The 21,713-nt window shown below is 40.9% G+C and overlaps 1 protein-coding gene across 1 annotated transcript in view; it reads right to left on the bottom strand.

The window, feature by feature from the left end:
- Positions 1-2,179: 2,179 nt before the first annotated feature.
- Positions 2,180-21,713, bottom strand: part of RBM25 (RNA binding motif protein 25) — a 65,862-nt gene continuing 46,328 nt past the window's right edge. Inside the window, exons 13-19 of the mRNA XM_008272101.4 lie at positions 19,576-19,649; positions 16,394-16,544; positions 13,935-14,259; positions 13,301-13,575; positions 12,883-12,981; positions 9,302-9,349; positions 2,180-5,811 (exon numbers count right to left, since the gene is read on the bottom strand). Coding sequence (XP_008270323.1) covers positions 5,719-5,811; positions 9,302-9,349; positions 12,883-12,981; positions 13,301-13,575; positions 13,935-14,259; positions 16,394-16,544; positions 19,576-19,649 — 1,065 coding nt within the window. The 3' untranslated portion in view covers positions 2,180-5,718. The remainder of the gene's footprint in view (positions 5,812-9,301; positions 9,350-12,882; positions 12,982-13,300; positions 13,576-13,934; positions 14,260-16,393; positions 16,545-19,575; positions 19,650-21,713) is intronic.

The raw sequence follows: 21,713 nt of genomic DNA, 5'->3' as shown, positions 1-21,713 counted from the left end.
CTGACTCAGAGATGCTGGACCAAGCCACTGCTACAGGCAGGACCTGGCCTGTAAGAAGACACCTGTTTTTCACACCAAGGCAATCCAATTGACTAACAATTCCACACAAAAGCAGTTTGCCTTTACTAATAAACACCACTGCCATGTTTCCTACAAGAGCAAAGTAGAATTGAGATTAAATAGTCATTAGAGCTCAGTATGTGGCTACATTCTATCTTATCAGCTCTCACAATTCTTTGCATGGGTTTCCTCACATGGGGATGTGTTTAGGACCAGAGACTACTTAGCTTACCCATCTTTTTAGTTTTTTTAAGGATTTATTTATTTGAAAATCAGTTACATGGAGAGGAGAGGCAGGTTGGTCTTCCATCCACTAGTTCACCAACCCAGTTGGCCGCAACGGCCGGAGCTGCACCAATCCAAAGCCAGGAGCCAGGAGCTTCTTTGGGTGCAGGGGCCCAAGGACTTCGGCCATCTTCTACTGCTTTCCCAGGCCATAGAGAGGTGGATCAGAAGTAGATCAGCGCCCATATGGCATGGCAGCAGCTTTACTGGCTATGCCACAGCGCTAGCCCCACCCATTTATTTTCAGCCTTTGTTTCCAAATATGTTATCACCGTTAAAGGCCCGATTAACCCAATTTCCTTCTTAACTGAGGACGAGGACCCCCCCCCCCCCCCCCTTTTTAAAGATTTTTTGGAGAGGCAGAGTTACAGAAAGAGAGGAGAAACAGAGAGAGGTCTTCCAATCGCTGGTTCACTCCCCAAATGGCCACAATGCTTGGAGCTGGGCCAATCCGAAGCCAGGAGCTTCTTCAGGGTCTCCCATGTAGGTTCAGGGGCCAACGACTTGGGCCATTCTCTGTTGCTTTCTCAGGCTCACTAGCAGGGAGCTGCATCGGAAGTGGAGCACCCATACTCAAACTGGTGCACATTTGGGATACTGGTGGCGAAGGCCACACCAGTGTTGGCCCGACCAAGAGAGCAGACAGAGGAAGAAACATTATCTATCCATTGGTTCATACCCCCAAATGCCCACACCAGTTGAGTCTGGGCCAGGCCAAAGTCGGGCACTCCAACACCCACACCAGATCCTCTTATTTAGAATCTTGCTTCAGTAAGACATTGAACAAAATTAAAATACAATTGTAACTTGCAAATCTACAGTAACTAATCCAGATCTCTTTACCAGTGTAGTTTTACCAACACTGTAAAATAGTGAAAAAAAAAATGAACCCTTCATTTAAAAAAAAATTTTGACAGGCAGAGTGGACAGTGAGAGAGAGAGACAGAGAGAAAGGTCTTCCTTTTCTGTTGGTTCACCCCCCAATGGCTGCTGGAGCCAGCGCACTGCACTGATCCGAAGCCAAGAGCCAGGTGCTTCCTCCTGGTCTCCCATGCGGGTGCAGGGCCCAAGCACTTGGGCCATCCTCCACTGCTCTCCCAGGCCACAGCAGAGAGCTGGACTGGAAGAGGAGCAACCGGGACAGAATCTGGCACCCCAACTGGGATTAGAACCCGGTGTGCCGGCACCGCAGGTGGAGGATTGGCCTAGTGAGCCGCGGCACCGGCCGAACCCTTCATTTTGGACTCCACATTGTAAAGTGGTCTGTTTTCCTTTGGTAACTTAAAGGGAAAAAAAATTACCCTGAAACTCACAGTACTTTGCTTCAGCAAAGATTCCATAGAAAATTCCTATATTCTGTTGGCATTTTATCATTTTTAAAGATTTTAAAGAGAGAGAGAGAGATGGATCTGCAGTGCCAGGATGCCATATGGGCACCAGTTCAAGTTCTGGCTGCTCTACCTCCTATCCAGCTCTCTGCTATGGCCCAAGTCTTTGGGCCCTGGCACCCATGTGGGAGACCTGTAAGAAGCTTCTGGCTCTTGGCTTCAGATCAGCCCAGCTCTGGCCACTGGGGCCATCTAGAGTATGAATCATCACATAGAAGACCTCTTTCTCTCTCTCCCTACCTTTCAAATAAATAAATAAATTTTTTAAAAAGGCCATATTTTCAATAGCGTGAGTTTCAATGACTAAATGTACAACATACATCAAAACTGGAGTTTGGCGGCTAAGCAGCTCCGATTCTGTTCTTGAGCATCTAAGTTATCTATCCAACAAAAATATGATGTGACACAGTGGACAGACTGAGGAGCACCAGTTAATTCAAACAACGTAGCTTGGAAAGAATTTTTATTCATTTTTGTTTATAGAAAATTTTTTTCTGGGCATTTTAATTATTATTCGTAATTTGGCTTTCATGACTCAGTAAATGAAACACACAGAAAGGCAAGCAATCAAGTACAAATAGACAAACATAAATATTGCAATAATTTACCATAGTCACATGTGAAAAGCATCTATCAGTCTAGCCAAAACTATACTCACTTTGGTCTATAGTATGAATGCGATATTAATAGCTTCTGGGTCTAAAGTGTATTCTATTCCTATTTCCTTCTTGACACCCAGACTACTTGCGTGGGATTCTTTCTCATACCCTCTTATCTCCAACGGCATTTACAAACCTATTTCATGTTTGCTAACAAACTGTTCTTCAATTTCATACCGTTAACAGAAGGCTGAAATATAAAGAGGAAAAACCTGTAACCATTTGACATAAAACCTTTCAGTAGTTCTTGGGTATTAATTTGTGACATCCATAGAACTTATCAGAAAAAGTTGACCACACAGGTATCATATGAACATCATATACCTGCTTATTCTTACTTGTATTTAAAAATTATTACTTTATATGGAGAGAGAAAAATGGATATAGTGCTCAGTTCAATTTAGCTCTTAAGCCCAATGTTTTCTCAGTTTGCGCACCAGATCTGGTAATACTATCAGAAGAATAAATGAAACAGTACTATCCATGTACTCACTACTTTAAACCAATGTATAGGAGCGAAGCACTATGGTAAGATCTCAATTAAGAACCAAAGTTTTCTTAAGTAGAAAACTTGAGGGGCTGGCTAGAATTAAACCCTGTTAGGGCTGTTCTCACACATCAGCGTGGAAGACTATTTTATGTTAATAAATGTAACATAATATGAATATTTGCCTTAAAAATGTTCTTCTCTTTAAAAGCTGCATTTGTGTAGTCTGTCAGGATAAAGTAATTCTGAAGTGACACATGAAAGTGTTAAGCAAAGTGTATTACTTCCAGCAATTATTGTTAGCATTGCCTGGGTCAGCAAAGCAATACCTCAGGCCCCACCCCAGGCCTCTAAATCTTTAATTCTGTGTTTTAACATCCCCTCCCCCTGCGATGTGATTCAGGTGCACACTAAAGTTTGTACTTACCTCTCTTCCTTGTACGTATATGTACATATTTAAAACTACACAATTTAAGGGTCAAATAAGGAAATGCTTTGTAGTTTTCTAACTGCCGCATCAATAATGGTTAAGACTTCCAAACAATTTATTATAACAACTTGAATAGACAATATGAACCCCAGGTTGCTAAACTGAGGATGTCTCAGCTTATGGTAAAGAAAACCTAGACAGTTAAGAGGTTTAATAGAAATTTCTTATGTGTATTTTCCCAAATACTAGAATACACCAGTTTATACATGTCCAACTCTCCACATGGAATTTGGAAAAACAATAAACTCTGAAAACCTACAGGTTCATCATGAAGCCAACAGCTGATGTGAACTGGCATTAGGCTATTCATTTCATTGTCCTGACTCTACTCACTTTGACCATTTAGACTCCACTGAAGAAATCTTAGTACGTGAACTGGGGTCTTGCCAAAAACCTCCCTGGAGGTTTTCAGATAAGCTATAAAAGATAAATCAAACTCAAAGAAAAGGGAACAGCAAGGGGAATGAAACCTACTTCATCTTCACGCTAACAGTTGCTAAATAACAAAACCTACTGTCTTAGAAGTACTAACTATACAGTAAGTTAAGAAAAAGCAGAGGCATAATAAGCTGCTCAAATAAGGTCTGAGGTTGGTTCGGGGACTGAATCTAAGGATCGACTAGAAAGTAAGTTTGTAAATGGCAAGGGGCATCTTCCTGAGATTTTCCCTTGAGAAACCAGAATGTAAAAGTTACAACACTATATATAGAGGTATTTCCACAGATGCTTATTAGATTCTTCCAAAATAAAGTAAATGGCCTCTTTGAACTTCTGATAACAAGTCATAAAAATCCAGTCCATAAAAAATTCAGCCCATACTTTTAAGTTTTCTAGTATGCACCACACAATTTCAACATGATGCCATTTATTTACAAGAATCTCAAAGAATGAGTCCCCAAGATCAAATATATACATTTTTAATATTTGAAATATTTACATAATGGAACCATGTCATGGTTCAAATTTAAGAACAGTATTTCCAAATGTCCTCTCAAGATGTGTATAAAAAAAAGTAATTCAAGCTTACAGATTTTTCTAACAGGCCAATTTTCATCTTTTTTTCAAAGAAATACTCAGGCATGGAAACAGATCCATCTAATTTGTTTTAAGAACTATTTGAAACTTGATACATTTTCAGGTTAATTTTGCTCCCTAGTGTAATTCTGACGTATCATGAACAAAGCCCCAGGTATGTCTCCAAGCACATCACCAGTCTGTTTTTAAACTTTGATGAAGAGGGATAAAAATTAGTAGTTGGTAACTGCCCTGAATGATTTACTTTATCTTTGGAAATAAGATGTAAACTTTATAAATTGTCAAGCTGAAATCCTACTGTTTTGTTAAACTCTCCTAATCTGAAAACTTGCCTAATTTTATCTTTTGCTTTTATAAAGGTTTCTTCTCACTTAGCATTCAGAATGAAGTGTTGTTTTTTTTTTTTTTTTTAAACAAAGGGGTATATAAAAATTAAACTAAGGACAAATTAGTGCAAAAAAATAATTAAATAAAACTCTCCAGAATTCTAAGATCTGCCCCATTCCTAGGCAATGAAATTATGAGGGGAAAAACACTAAGATCCACACTCCTTTAAAAGAGGTGAAGCAGCCAGCTATCAACAGGGAAATCCCCTCCTGTCAGTAAACTGTTGCTCACCACAGAAGAATACCAAGATCTGAGAAACCAACAAACTTAATTCTAATAGACATTTGGGTTAGCATGGTATCACCTTCCTTGACAACTCTATTCTTCAATTAGGAAATGTTAAAGGGACATTACCAAAGCAAATTAGGGAAAAGAAAACTTTTACACATACATTCACACGAACACATCCACACAGAGATATAATAGGAATGGATTGTCTAACTTCGCATTCTAATTTCAAATTCCATGCCTTCAGGACGGCTTGCCACTTTTGATCAAAGGAGGGGTAGGAGTGTGGATCTAACGGATATGATTGGTATTCAATCAAAATTGTTCATGTAGGTTCCTATATAGCACAATTCAACATTAAGTGAAATTCTGCAAAAGAACTGGGGAGTCATTTTAATATTTACAAGGAATAAATCAGCAGAACAAGATTATATGAGATAGGCTGTGTACAGCAATTGCTTATAAAACATACCAGTAATCTGTACCTGGTGAGTATAAAGAGAACCAAGGATTCAGATGACTTTACAACCAATGGAGTACACAGGGCACCAACAAATTAGAGGGCAAAAAAATTCACATTTTTCTACATAAAAAAAAATTACAGATCTCACAAATATCTCTGAAGACAAAGAAAAATCCAAAGTCCTTTGAAGAGTGGGAAAGAAGAAATCTGAAATGGAACTCCAAATGTCAAAGTTTTTACTTCACAAGACCAATTTTCTTGGCTTCTGTCTCATATATCAATAATCTCCACATTTTGACTATAAAAACTTCAGCTTCTTCATCAAGTACCTACAAGAGAAAAGACATGTAACACACATAAGACAACAACCATAAGCATCTGTCCACAGTGACAAGTATAGAAGAGGTTTTTATTTATTTACACATTTAGTCCCACTACAGTAAGTTAAAGGAAATCTGGCTCATGTGAGAAATGTATTTATTACATAGCACACATAAACTACAAAACAGCTCATTCAGCAATTCCATGGCTTACAAACACTGAGAATCCATCTTTTATTCTAACTTCTACTTATGAATTTTAATTCCAGATATAAATGCATTTATACTTATCTGACAAAACTACTTTCAAAGAAAAGCAAATGTTTACCATAAAAAAAGTTAATTCAGTAAGAACTAAATATACAACTACCTAAAAACTCAATACAAAATAGCTCTTTTATCCCTCAAACCAATCTTACAATCTCATCTAATATTTAGTAAGGACTTATATAACAGACACTGAATCAAACATAAATGGGAATATATGTAAAACATTTAACATTATGTTTGGGATACAATTTAATCAACACCATCATCATTATAGGGAACAAGACTGCTGACAAACATTTTTTCCATTGGAAGACAAATAAACCCAATTATCTGCCAATCAACTTTTGAGTTGAGTGCCACTCCTGCTCTCCCCCCACACTTTTATCCTCTACACTAGGGTTGCTGTGAGTTATCTAGATTCCTACAAAAGGAGGCATTTGTGACTGAACTTGGGAACACACTGTGCGTTAATTGAATGTGACCTCCTTGTGCAGGTCTTCTTCTTTTTTTTTTTTGACAGGCAGAGTGGACAGTGAGTGAGTGAGTGAGTGAGTTAGAGAGAGAGAGAGAGAGAGAGAGAGAGAGAGAGAGAAAGGTCTTCCTTTTGCCGTTGGTTTACCCTCCAATGGCCGCCATTGCACTTCCCGGGCCACAGCAGAGAGCTGGCCTGGAAGAGGGGAAACCGGGACAGAATCCGGTGCCCCGACCGGGACTAGAACCCGGTGTGCCGGCGCTGCAAGGCGGAGGACTAGCCTATTGAGCCACGGCGCTGGCCTTGTGCAGGTCTTTATAAAGACAGCTGACAGTAGAAATGCAGAGAACTGATCTCTAGTCAAAGTTCTTAGTTTCAAATCCTATTTCTACCTTTTTGGTATGTGTCTTTGACTGCGTTACTCAACATCACTGAATTGAAGCCTCTCCATCTGTAAATTGGAGGAAATGTTGCTACATTGCAGGAACAAGTACTACTGCTGACTAAAGGAGTCAACGTGTATTGAGTTCTCTGAACATAACATTTATACCCAAAAGAAGCCAATGAGAACTTTCTCTCAATTTCTCAATAATGGAAACTACACACCCAGAAATGACCCCGGCTTCAAAACTATATGGTGGGGCCAGTGCTGTTGCATAGGGGGTAAAGCCACCACCTGCAGTGCTGGCATCCTATTTGGGCACCGGTTCGAGTCCCAACTGCTCCACTTCCTATCCAGTTCTCTGTTATGGCCTGGGAAAACAGAAGATGGCCCAAGTCCTTGGTACCCCACACCTGTGTGGAAGACCCGAAAGAAGCTCCTGGCTTTGGATTGGCCCAGCTCTGGCCGTTGCAGCCATCTGGGGAGTGAACCAGTGGATGGAAGCCCTCTCTCTCTCTCTCTGCCACTCTGTAACTTTGCCTTTCAAATGAATAAATAAATCTTAAAAAAAAAAAAAAAACTAACAACAACCAACCAACCAAACAAAAAAAACTATATGGTAGCACTAATTCACATGGAAGTCATAGTTCAGAAATAATACACAGGCACAAAATGAAACCGAAGTTTATTAATTCACTAAAATAAGAAAAGGTATAGTTTGGAACAGTTCTATTTTTAGCAAGAGTGAAATACTGCTTGAGTTAAAAATTGGATCTTATTTATTCAAATAACATTCAGAAGGCCCATGAGCTTTTACCAGGGCTGTTTGACCCACTTCAATCAACAATGAGTCAGAAAAAGAGTACTTAATTATACTCCAAATATCAAACCATTTCATCAGATGCAAGTAGATTAACTGTGACACCACATAAAATCTTCAGACTGGGATTGCAACTCTGACAAGCTCAAAATCTAGGACACTGACTTAAAAAAAAAATTCTTCACTCAGGTCTAACCACAACACCCTCACTCTACTCCAAGGATAGCTTTACAAAGGCTGGAAGCTCATGGAATTTCACAATCTATCCCAAGGACTGAGATCTACTCATCTTTCTCTTTTCCTTTGCAGTTATGCATTCTAGAGGCAACAAATGTTTCACCAATGTCTTATCAGGAATTCTAATCAGTAACTGCATTAAGCTGGGTAGACTTAAAAAACAAATGTTACCTAACTTTAGACATCATACAGTACCTAGACACACAGATCTTGACAGCAAAACTCATTTTGTAACCCAAAGTCCCACTATGCACAATGTCTTTGGCTTCAGCTGAAAATGCCAAGTTCTCCCAAGTCACTGATCCTCACAGACCATGCCTGAAGTTTCTCCTTTCTCCCTGACTCATCATCCCATTGTTCCTTCCTCACTCTGCCCTTTGACTCCTATTCCAGTTTATACTCACTACCCACAGTTTCTTTAATTCGACTTTTCATCTTCTTGCCCTAAGAAATCATGGACTATTCTCCAGAATCCCCACTCCAAGTAAGAGACTGTTGAATCTTCAAGGTCCCTATCCTTGTAAAGAATGTTTCCTGGAAGTCCATGACATCTTACTATGCCACACTTGTTACTGCAACATTACCTAAGTGAATGCTCTGGTACCTGGTTCCAGTACTTCACTTCAATCCCTGTTTCAACACCCAAGCACTGCCCATGACAATAGCTTGTACCACGTCACCATATGGACTGAAGCACAACTTAAAATCTTAAACTTTCACATTCTGAAATCAACTCTTATCAGTTGTTCTAATCCATCACATTTCCCACACCTCCTCTGGAATCACGGGTCTTTAATTCATTCTAACCACAAGCTCTATTCAGGTATTATTTACTGGTCTAACTTTAAGCTCACACTTCAATCATTTTCTCATCTTTACCATCAATTCTCTCTCCTTTTTCTCATTAAAATCATAGGTTAATACATGTAACCAGTAACTCCAATCCAAACTTCAATCAAATTGGGGATTTGATACCTAAGACCCAACAGACACCTATCCAAACAACAAAAGTTATATACACATTAATGTATGACTGAATCCAGGATTTCTGTTTATATGCACAAACAACATATGGAGGGAAGGATGAAGACAGGACTGGTGAGAAAAAAAAAAAAACATTTTTATGTATTGGGTAATGACATCTTGCTGTGAGTGACATGAACCTCTTTTAATGCATATTCTAATTTTAATTGAAGTCTATAAAGTTTCTGGAATCAATATATGCAGAGAATGTACCTGCTTCATTAATTTCATTCAGAAATCAGGTTGTTGACAAGGATATTAAAGTTTAATTAATGACAGTGAATTTCTAACTTACCATGGCAACATCATCTAAAATGCTCTGAGGTGAACTATGAGCCATAACCTAAAGAAAACAAATATTTCGTCATGTTCAAAATAAACAAAAACCTAGCAACATAGACAATAAATTTTAAAATACAAATCCTCAAGCTGACATAGAACTCTCCTATGGCTTAAGGACCTCTCTATAATTTTTTTTTTTTTTAAGAGAGCACACTTCAAGGAAACAGTGAGTAATCAGGTCAGGTAGGAGCTGACTACTGCTCTTGATAAACTTTTTAAATTTTGAAATCTTGGGGCTGGTGCTGTGGCGTAGCAGGTAAAGCCACTGTCTGCAGTGCCAATATCACTTATGGGTGCTGGTTCAAGTCCCGGCTGCTTCATTTCTGATCCAGCTCTCTGCTACGGCCTGGGAAAGCAGTAGAAGATGGCCCAAATCTTTGGGCCCCTGCACCCACATAGGAGACCTGGAAGAAGCTCCTGGCTTCAGATCAGTGCAGCTCCAGCTGTGCTGTCAATTGGGGAGTGAACCAGTGGAAGTCTCTCTCTCTCTCTCTCTGCTTCTTCTTCTCTCTCAATGACTTTCAAATAAATAAATAAATCTTTAAAAAATTTTTTGAACTCTTAATCCCTACAATGTCTGTTTCTTAATTTTAAGTCAAACTTTACTTACACAGAGTTTCATGTGATAGTAATAAGAGGGCGCCTTAAATTTGATCTTCACAATATTGTAAATATGGCACACAACTACACTTTCTCAGAAATATGGTGCCTCTACTATGTGACTGTTCTTTAAGATTGTGCTTTCAGAAGACAATGGAAGGATAGAATAACCCTTAGTGGTTAAAAGGATGGAATTTAAAGGCTAGATTCTGTTACTTCTTGTATGCAAGGCCTTCACAAAGTTCCTGGAAAATGCATATTGTGAAAAAACTATGCATGAGTTTAGAAGTTTTTTCCAAATATAAATGTAAAATATATTAATAATAGGAATAATAAAATATAAGTAATAATCTCCTTTGCCAAGGCAGAGAAACACTGAAGGAGAAACAGAGATCTTTGTTCTGCTGTTTCACTTCCCAAATGGACATAACAGCTGGTTCTAGCCCAGAATTCAATCCAGGTCTCCCATTTCGGTAGCAGGGTCTCAAGTACTACTGCCTCCAGGGTGTGATTTAACAGAAAGCAGAACTGGGACTTGAACCCAGATACACTGATATGGGATACAGACCGAAGGAGCATCTCAATCATTACCCAAATACTCACCCTAAGCTTAACTTGTAATTTCATTTTCTATTCATGAACTTTTTGAAGTATCCTCATACAACCATCAGCAAGATACAGCTTCTCTCTAAACACTGATTTCTTTATGTATAAAATGAAGGCTACACCAGTGACATACAGTTTCTACAGTTGTCAGGAAGTTTAAAGAACCCGAAGTCTTAGAAATACAAACATGGTAACTGTCTGGAAGAACAAAGCCTGGCATCCAGTAATCAGCTAATTAACACACACCATTATAATACAAACAAGACTATCTCTTTTAACATAGATTGGATGACTGAAAAAGGAATTGAAAGTCATCAGCTACCTCCACAAACCTCCTCAACTTTGTACTTCATGGGGTGGCAATAGAAATCAGCATCAGGAAAAGAAAGCATAACTGGTAATAGCAAGCAACTCTGACCTCCCTGACCTTCTGAAATGTAAGTATGTGGTAAGATAAAATCTGAGATGGGGCGAAAAGCCTCATTAAAATAGCAACGGATTCTCTGATTAAAACAAAAGTTATTGGGGGCAAGTGCTGTGGTACAGCAGGCTAAGCTTCTGCCTGTGGCGCAGGCTTCTCATACAGGTGCCGGTTTGTGTCCCAGCTGCTCCTCTTCCAATCCAGCTCTCTGCTTATGGACTGGGAAAGCAGTGCAAGTGCTTGGGTCCCTGCACCCAGGAGGGAGACCAGGAAGAAGCTCCTGGCTCTTGTCTTCGGGTCAGCTCAGCTCTGTCCATTGCAGCTATATGGGAAGTGAACCAGTGGATCAAAGACCTTGCTTTCCACCTCGCCATCTCTAATTCTACCTCTTATAAAAATAAAATCATTAGCCACTGCCTGCACATTAGCAGGAAACTTGGGGGGGGGGGTGCATTGTGGTATTCCATATGGGTATCATTTCAGGTTCCAGCTGCTCCAATGCCAATCCAGCTCTCAGTTATGGTGTGGGCAAGCAGTGGAATATGGCCAAAGTCCTTGGGTCTCTGCACTCATGAGGTAGACCTAGAAAGAGCTCCTGGCTCCTGGCTTCGGATAAACCCAGTTCTGTTCAATGCGACCAACTGGGGGGTAAATCAGTAGTTTTAACACCTTTTTCACTGTCTCTCCACCTCTTTGTAATTCTATGTCTTTTTTTTTAAAGACTTATTTATTTATTTGAAAGGCAGAGTTACAGAGAGGGAGAGGGAGAAGCAGAAAGAGAGAGAGATCTTCTATCCACTGGTTCACTTCCCAAATGACCACAATGGCCGGAGCTGGGCTGATCTGAAGCCAGGAGCTTCTTTCGGGTCTCCCATGCAGGTACAGAGACCCAAAGCACTTGGGCCATCTTCTACTGCTTTCCCAGGCCACAGCAGAGAGCTGGATGGGAAGTGGAGCAGGCAGGACTTGAACCGGCGACCATATGGGATGCCGGCACTACAGGTGGCAGCTTTACCTGCTATGCCACAGCAATAGCTCTAATACCATGTATCTTTAAAGAAACCTCTTTTTCCTCCACCTTGCGGCGCCGGCACACTGGATTCTGTCCCGGTTGCCCCTCTCCCAGGCCAGCTCTCTGCTGTGGCCAGGGAGTGCAGTGGAGGATGGTCCGTGTACTTGCGCCCTGCACCCCATGAGAGACCAGGATAAGCACCTGGCTCCTGCCATTGGATCAGTGCAGTGTGCCGGTTGCGGCGGCCATTGGAGGGTGAACCAACAGCAAAGGAAGACCTTTCTCTCTCTCTCTCTCTCATTGGAGGGTGAACCAACAGCAAAGGAAGACCTTTCTCTCTCTCTCTCTCTCTCACACTGTCCACTCTGCCTGTCAAAAAAAAAAAAAAAAAAAAAAAAAAACAAACAAAAAAAAAAAACAAAAAAACAAACCAAAAAAACACCTCTTTTTAAAATAAAAGTCTTAAGAGAAAAAAAAAAACTAGCATGCACTTGGCTTTTTTTTTTTTTTTTAATCTGACAGGTAGAGTTATAGGAAGTGAGAAAGAGAGACAGAAAGAAAGGTCTTCCTTCTGTTGGTTCACTCCCTAAATGGCCACTATGATCGGCGCGCTGCGCCACTCCGAAGCAGGAGATAGGTGCTTCTTTCTGGTCTCCCATGTGGTTGCAGGGACCCAAAGACTTGGGCCATCCTCCACTGCCCTCCTGGGCCACAGCAGAGAGCTGGACTGGAAGAGGAGCAACCAGGACTAGAACCTGGTGCCTATATGGGATGCCGGTGCCACAGGTGGAGGATTAACCAAGTGAGCCACGGCGCCAGCCCACACCTGGCTTTCCAAGATTTTTTCTTTCGATTTTATAAAGTGTATAATGCTTTTAAAAAATTCAAGACTAACCTTAGAACAAACAAAATCAACTAATGTAGCTTCTTCTTCACCTATGTATTCTATAATTTTCTTATTAATCCATGGTCGAATTCTTCGTTCCATCAATATCTACAAGACAAAACATTAATAATTAAAGAACAATAAACTTTAATTAAATTTACTACAGCCTACTCCCAAGAGTAAAATAAAATATGTTCACTAAAAAATTGAACTAAAGCAGGTATGTATGAAGATAGAATTGTTTTCCTGTTACGTACTAAGACATCAAGTACTAACAATAGTTTTCCCAATAACAAATTCCTTGGCCATAGTTATTTACTCCATGTCAGATTTCTTGATACAAAGATGATCATCCCTAATCAAACAAGCTTACATATTATATTCAAACCACCTCCCTATAACATTATGAAATAAAATGTCTACTCACAGAATCCACAATAGACCAATCCAGGGGATAAGCAAAGAGCTCTGGCTTGGCTGTAGGGATTTTCTCAATGAGACTTTTAATGTGTTTACGCTTTTCTTCAGTGTTCACAGTTCCTTTGGCAGCATTTTTATCATCTTCACCATAATCCAAGGGAACCAGTTTCCTTTTTCGGGGCACATCATCACTGTCTTCATCCTCAAATTTGTTAAACACACTATCTACAGGTAGTTTCTTTCTCTTCACAGAATTCGGCTGACCAGGACTATTGGAAGCACCTATAGTAAAAACACTAACTTAGCTTAATGACTTAAATGACTAATTTTACAACCCACCATCCCACAAAAGTAGTGAAAAATATACTTCCACAAATCTCAGAAAAAAGTTCCCAACTATAAAAAGTAACTCACTACTCACAAGTGCTAGAAAATTTAACTTTTCACTTCTTCTCAGAACTCGAGGCAGCTGCAGATTTAGGAGCACTAGTAGAACTACGAAAACAATTGTGAGCTAGAAAGGCATTTTTGAATAATTTTCTATCTACCTACCACCAACTAACACAAACTTATTTTTTCTCTTAAAGCAAAATAGAGGCATTTAAAGGGGGGGGGAAAGAAAGCTGGAAAAGTCAACCTACCCAGTTTTAGACTTAGTCCTATTTTTGGCCTATGTTCCTCAGGCTGCTGTTGATCTGGTGAGTTTTCATGAGGAATAATAATCCCGCAGGGAGACTCATCCCCAGGAGTGTTGGGTGTCGCATTGCCACTGGCAGAGGAAACAGATGGGGCAGAGCTAATGGGCCTCAGAGTAGGTTTGAGACAAGGTTTTTGTTCTGGTTCCTCTTCCTCTTCCACAGGTTCTTCTCGTTTTTCTTCTTTTTCTTGCTTTTCTTCTTCTTCCTCTTCTGATTCTGGCTCTTGTTTAATTTGTGGTTGCCTGCGTCGCTCAGCCTCTTGTTCCATCTAAAACACACAAGCAGATCTAAAGATACTCCACTGTACTCAAAGCAACTTCTCCTTTTATATTATCTCTTCTAAAATTACCCTTTCTTTTTTATTAATAATAAGGGAATACTGTCTCCTTCTATAATCAGAAAACTGAGTAAATAACACCAGTACCAATGGAAGCATTTTTCTATTGCTTTGCTCATTTAGTCTGAACTTTCTATGTACTCATATAAGGAATTACTTTATCAGAAAAAAAGACTGCGTTTCATTTTGAAAAATACAAAGGAAATAAGAGGAAGTTTTCTGTTAATCAAATTCACATAACAGGTTATATAAAAGTTGATGACAAATACCTATTATTTTATTCATGATATAATAGAATTTAACATTTCTCTAAAGTGACAAACATGAGACCAGTATTGTGGTACAGTAGGTTAAGCCACTGCCTGCAATGCCAGCAACCTATATGTGTGCCAGTTCAAGCCCTGGTTGCTCAATTTCCATCCAGCTCCCTGCTAATGCACAAGGGAAGGCTGTGGAAGATGGCCCAGTGTTTGGGCCTCTGCCACCCATGTGGGAGACCCAGCTGGAGTTCCAGGCTTCTGGCTTCAGCCTGGCCTAGTCCAGGCTGTAGTGACCATTTGGGGTATAAACAAGCAGATGGAAGATCTTTTTCTCTCCTTCTCCAACTCTGCCTTTCAAATAAATAAATAGACTTTTTTGAAAAAAAAAAAAAAAAGAAAGAAAGAAAACAGTATTCTTTTAAAAAATTTTTTTAAATTTATTTATTTGAAAAGCATGGGGCTGGCGCTGTGGTGCAGTGGGTTAACGCCCTGGCCTGAAGCACTGGCATCCCATATGGGCGCCGGTTCTAGTCCCGGCTGCTCCTCTTCCAATCCAGCTCTCTGCTATGGCCTGGGAAAGCAGTAGAAGATGGCCCAAGTCCTTGGGCTCCTGCACCCACAAAGGAGACCCAGAAGAAACTCCTGGCTTTAGATCGGCGCAGCTCTGGCCGTTGCAGCCAATGGGGTAGTGAACCATCGGATGGAAGATATCTCTCTTTGCCTCTCCTTTCTCTATATAACTCTGACTTTCAAATAAATAAAAATCTTTAAAAAAAAAAAAAAAAAAAAGAAAAAGAAAAAAAGAAAAGCAGCCAAACAAAGAGGGAGAGACAGAGAAAGAGACCCTCAATCTGCTGGTTTATATCCAAAATGGCTGCAATGGCCAGAAATGGGCCAGTCCAAAGTCAGAAGCCAGGAGCTTCTTCAAGATCTCCCACATGGGTGGCAGGGGCCCAAGTACTTGGGCCATCCTTTGCTGCCTTCCTAGGCACATTTGCAGGGAACTGGATCAGAAGTAGAGCAGTCAGGAACACAGGCAGTGGCTTTACCCACTATGTCACAACAGAGGCCCCCAAACATTATTCTTAAATCCAAGAATGAGGTATGCCAGGGCCTACGTAATGGTCTTTCCCTTTTTAAAATGACAAAGTGTTCAGGAAACAGTGTTCTTTAAAAATACTCAGAGTAGCAGCAAGAGAAGGAACTCAAACAACAAAGTTACTAAATTTCAGAGCAAACTATAGGAAAAACAGGTTTCTAGTAAAGTTTCATTGAAAGATGTGACTAAGACATCTGTAAGATGTTTACTGTTGTTAACCAATGCATACTGATGACATGTGTGAAAAACAAAAGGACTAGGACAGGCACTGGGCAGTGACTGTTCATTTGCAACTTATGATGCCTTCATCTAGTATCAGAGTGTCTGTCGGCTTCTAGTTCTGGCCACTCAACTTCTGATCCAGCTTCCTGCTAATGCCACTTGGAGGCAGCATACGACCAAGTGGTTGGGACCCACAAGGGAGACTGGAAAAGAATTCTTGGCTACTGGCTTCAGTCTGACCAAGTCCTGGCTAGTTTGGGCATTTGGGGAATTAACAATAAGTGGAAGCACATTCCCTCCCACTCTGCCTTTCAAATAAACAAATCCCTAAAAAATATTTTAAGTACCAATAATCTCCCATATAAGAACAAATTCCTTTCATCATAAAGTACATTTTCCTTCACTGTACATCAAACTGATAGCTGGTTTTAAGATGACATGATCATCTTAAAGCAAAACCATTATGCACAAGGTAGCATCTCACCCTCTGGAGCTCCGCATCTGGATCCGGGTGTCCTTCTGCCAGAAGGCGTTGCCTGATTTCCTCAAGTTCTTCCTTTTCTCTCTTCCTATCTCGCTCATCAGCTTCCATTTCCTTTTCTCTATCACGCAGCCTTTTCTGAAGAGCACTTCCTCTGAACGGTAAATGGTAATAGAACTCATTTAGTACTCAGATTATCAACAACTACACACAATGTATCCACAGCAATTTTTTCAAATTAAAAGGTGCATGTTAAGAGAACCACTAAAGATTGTCTTAATGTTCCTTATCTATAGACATTCATGCGTGTCCACTAGATGTTAATACGTATTAAGCATTGTCTTGACATGTATCAGGTTTCCTTCATTATTAAAGTCTAGAGCAAAAAAAGAGATCTCATTTTGCATCAGATTCACAAGGAATCCAACACGTTCACCCAAGCTGTAAATAGCAGTAAACAAAGCATTAATACCACTAAGGATAGCTCTATATCTTAAATTCTTTCCTTTTACAAAAATTCCGGGAGCAGCATAGAATCAACAGAAAGCAGAGGTTCTCTACTTAGCAGTTCATATCTTGGAATGCTGAAGCTATGCACTGCCATTTCATGATTATAGTCTTCAATAATTTTTATTGATTTTGTGGCCTTTTCCAAATCAAATTAACATCTTTGGCATGTTTTCAATTTAACTTGCTAGTTCAAATCTTTTATTTTGGCTGTAGTGTATTGGATATAATCATATACTAAATGTCTTCATTAAACCTGCATCATGTCAAACACAAGACACATAAAAGGGTATTAAAACAATACCCTCAGAAAACTTTGTCTGAATGGAAGGTGTGGGGAAAAAACAACTTTATCATAAAGTCATAAATGCTAGAAAAGGAGTGGTTTAAAATGCCATAGAGCATAGGTGTTTGGCATCACAGTTGGAATGCCCACATAGCCTATCAGAGTGTCTGGTTTTAAGTAAAAGCTCTTTTCCTAATTCCAACTTCCTGCTTATGCACACCCTGTGAGGCAACAGGGAGTGACTCAAGTACTTGGCTTCATGCTCCCAACATGGAAGAATCACACTAGGTGCTCAGCTCCTGACGTCTGCCTGGCTAAGTTCTGGCTGGTACAGGATTTGGGGAGTACATTAGAGATCTCTCTGCCTTTCAAACAAGTCAAAATAAATAAACCTCAAGATGGCCCATGTCCTTGGGCCCCTGCACTCGCGTGAGAGACACAGAAGTTCTTGGGTCCTAGCTTCGGGTCAGCACAGCTCTGGCATTATACCCATTTGAAAAGTGAACCAGAAGATCCCTCCTCTTTTTCTCTCTCAACCTCTGCTTTTCAAATAAATAAATAAAATAATCTTAACAACAACAACAAAAACTCTCAGAACAGGAAAGAAAAGTAGAGAGCTAAGGAAAGGAAGCCATCACAACTCTCATCTCATAGTGACACAGCAATACAAAGAACCAGAACAGGTTGGGTGAGGGCAGGTCAGGTTACCTTTCTTTTTTCTTTTTCTTTCTTTTAGATTTATTAATTTACTTAAGAGGTAGAGTTACAGAGGGAGGGAGACAGAGAGGTCTTCCATCTGCTGGTTCACTCCACAACTGGCCGTACTGGCTGGAGCTATGAGAATCAGAAGCCAGGAGCTTCTTCCAGGTCTCCCAGGTGGGTGCAGGGGCCCAAGGACTTAGGCCATCCTCTACTGCTTTTTCAGCTCACAGTACAGAGTGGGATTGGAAGTGGAGCAGCCAGGAATTGAACAAGCACCCATATGGGATGCCGGGACTGCAGGTGGCGGCTTTTACCTGCTACACCACAGCACTGGCCCCTGCCCCCCCCCCTTTTGACAGGCAGAGTGGACAGTGAGAGAGAGAGACAGAGAGAAAGGTCTTCCTTTGCCATTGGTTCACCCTCCAATGGCCGCCGCACCGCGCTGATCCGATGGCAGGAGCCAAGTGTTTATCCTGGTCTCCCATGCGGGTGCAGGGCCCAAGCACTTGGGCCATCCTCCACTGCCTTCCTGGGCCACAGCAGAGAGCTGGCCTGGAAGAGGGGCAACCGGGACAGAATCCGGCGCCCGGACCGGGACTAGAACCCGGTGTGCCGGCACCGCAAGGTGGAGGATTAGCCTACTGAGCCGCGGCGCCGGCCCCCTTCTTTTTTGTAAGATTTATTTATTTTAAAGTCATAGTTACAGCTTATAGAGAGAAAGAAAGACACACACACACTCCGGGAGGGAGAGACAAAGAGACTGATGTTCTATCTGCCGGTTCACTACCCAGATGGCTAGGGCTAGGCCAGCCCAAAGCCAGAAGTCAGGCACTTCATTAGGGTCTTCCATGTGGGAGCAGGGGCCCAGGCATTCGGGCCATCTTCCTCTCCTTTCTCAGGTACATTAGCAGTGAGCTAGATCAGAAGTGGAGCAGCCAAGACTCAAACTGGTGCCCATAGGGGATGCTGGTGTCACATGCAGCAGCTTTATAAGGTAAGCCATAACACTGGTGGCCAGATAACTTTTTATTTATTTATTTATTTATTTATTTATTTATTTATTTAGTTTTTGGACAGGCAGAGTGGACAGTGAGAGAGAGAGACAGAGAGAAAGGTCTTCTTTTGCCGTTGCTTCACCCTCCAATGGCCGCCGCGGCTGGCGCGCTGCGGCCGGCGCACCGCGCTGATCCGATGGCAGGAGCCAGGAGCCAGGTGCTTTTCCTGGTCTCCCATGGGGTGCAGGGCCCAAGCACCTGGGCCATCCTCCACTGCACTCCCTGGCCACAGCAGAGAGCTGGCCTGGAAGAGGGGCAACCAGGACAGAATCCGGCGCCCCAACCGGGACTAGAACCCGGTGTGCTGGCGCCGCTAGGCAGAGGATTAGCCTAGTGAGCCGCGGCGCCGGCCTGATAACTTTTAACCATTCTTTAAATTCTTGGAGGAGAAAACAACTCTAGATAGTCATAAAAATTATATTTCACTTGCAATAAAATATGGAACCTCATTTAAAACAGATAAAGAAAACAGCTCTCTTCCTTCTCCCAGAAAACTGTGCAGTAGTGGATCCAGGATGAAATGTGAAAATTTCCTGCTGGTATTGCACTTGATGAATGTGTATTATCTGGTATAGCAGGGAAAATGTGGTAATTAAAAGCTGAAGGCATGAGTTCATAAAGCAAGTTTCCTTTACCTGTAATATTTGGGATCATCTCTATCATCATCATAATCTTCTAAAAATTCTTTTAGTCGTTTAGCTTCTTTTGCCTTTGAGGAAATGAAGGATAAACTGTGTAAATTTAACATAGAAATCACTCAGTTGACCTCCCCCAACTCCCCTGGGAACAGATGCTTCTCGTCCACACCACTTGCACTTCATAGTTCTCATATATTTCATGCAATAAATGTGAATCACATTAAACGCTGTTTAGCTTTTACCTGCAAAACAAGGCAGCTTTAGGACTTAGCCATGAAATGAAAATAACACTAGCAAACAAAAACTGGAAGCTATCTTCCTATGTTTATTAATATTTTAAATTTCATTTTGTAGGCCAATTATGTTCTAAGTAGTTTTTATGAAATGTGAGATTAAAAATTTAAATCCTGTTTCTGGCTATCTTTAAAGTGATAGTAAATAAACCAAAGTACAAGGACCTCTCATTCCCATTTTTGGTATTTCAAATCCAACAACTATTACGAATGTTTTTAACTTATGTCTTATATCTAGTGATATCTAACCATAATTATATCAATACCACCATATCTATACACAAAGCAGATAACAGGTTTCTGACCACAGTTCCAATGTTACTCTACATGACTATAACCATCTATTCTTGAGCAAAACCCTCTAACCCCTGGCAGAGTTAGTGCTCTTTCTCTACAACCATTGTAAATATATCATAAAGGCTTATTCACACCCCTGAAACTAAGTAACTGATCTGACGATGCTGTTTACTTATTTCAAAACTGACTCATCACTCGTTCTTGTATATCCATTACTGAGCACAAGGCTGGCACACTAAAAATTCATCAATGAATCAAAGCAGATTGTCAAGGAGCAAGAATTACTTCAATTACTAAAATACAGACACACATGAAAACTTGTAAGAGATTTTCTCTAAAACTTTCAAACAAAAAATAACTACTAGGAAATTTTTGCCTAGTCAGGCAAGTTTTGTATTTGCTCATAGGAAGCAGAATCATTCAAGATGTTTATTCCACAGTGTTACCATTGTCTTGCTATTTTCTAATCTAGGCATGGAAGTTTCTGGGAGTTTATGGGAGCCAAAACCCTATTATTTTATTTTTATTTATTTATTTTTTTTGACAGGCAGAGTGCACAGTGAGAGAGAGAGAGAGAAAGGTCTTCCTTTGCTGTTGGTTTACCCTCCAATGGCTGCCGCGGCCGGCGCACCGTGCTGATCCGAAGGCAGGAGCCAGGTGTTTATCCTGGTCTCCCATGGGGTGCAGGGCCCAAGCACTTGGGCCATCCTCCACTGCACTCCCTGGCCACAGCAGAGAGCTGGCCTGGAAGAGGGGCAACCGGGACAGGATCCGGTGCCCTGACCGGGACTAGAACCCGGTGTGCCGGCCAAAACCCTATTCTTAATGATAAAATCCAAAGAAGTTTAAAATGATTTTGTGACATTAAATATCTAATATTTAGAAAATTCAACCACCATCTAGCTAGTGCTACATGCACCCTCTTGATTACTTACAAAAATTCCCTTTATGTGTCATGTTCAAAATCTATCTGGGGTCCAACACCGTGGCACAGCAAATAAAGCTGCTGCTTATTACAAACATTTATTAGAATTTTCTGCTTTATTACTGATTGTTCCTAAGCAATTGTTGTTCTTTTGGTCTAGTGTGACAGTATGGTCCTTGTGCTGAGGGAAGCAGTTCAGAGTTGCAAGAATAGATCATAGGCGCCAGCGCTGTGGTGCAGCAGGTTAAGCCATGGCCTGCAGTGACCGTATGGACGCCAGTTTGAGACTCAGCTGTTCCATTTCTGATCCAGCTCCCTCCTAATGCACCTGGGAAAGCAGAAGATGGCCCAAGTGCTTGGGCCCAAGCACCCATGTGGGAGACCTAAAAGAAGCTCCGGGCTCTGGCTTGGCCCAGTGCTGGTCATTGCAGCCATCTGGGGAATGCACCAGAAAATGGAAGATTTCTCTCTTTCTCTGTGTATGGATGGAAGATCACTCTCACTTTTTCTCTGTACCTCTGCCTGTCAAACAAATAAATCTTTGGGGGAAAAAAAAAAGCTATACGAAGAAGACTGCTAGCTTCAATGAAGTTTTCAGGAGAAGCATCTCCAAACTGTTG

This window comes from Oryctolagus cuniculus, chromosome 20 (assembly GCF_964237555.1).
Source record: "Oryctolagus cuniculus chromosome 20, mOryCun1.1, whole genome shotgun sequence".
Taxonomy (NCBI): Eukaryota; Metazoa; Chordata; class Mammalia; order Lagomorpha; family Leporidae; genus Oryctolagus; species Oryctolagus cuniculus.
This window is presented reverse-complemented; position numbering and strand designations above follow the sequence as displayed.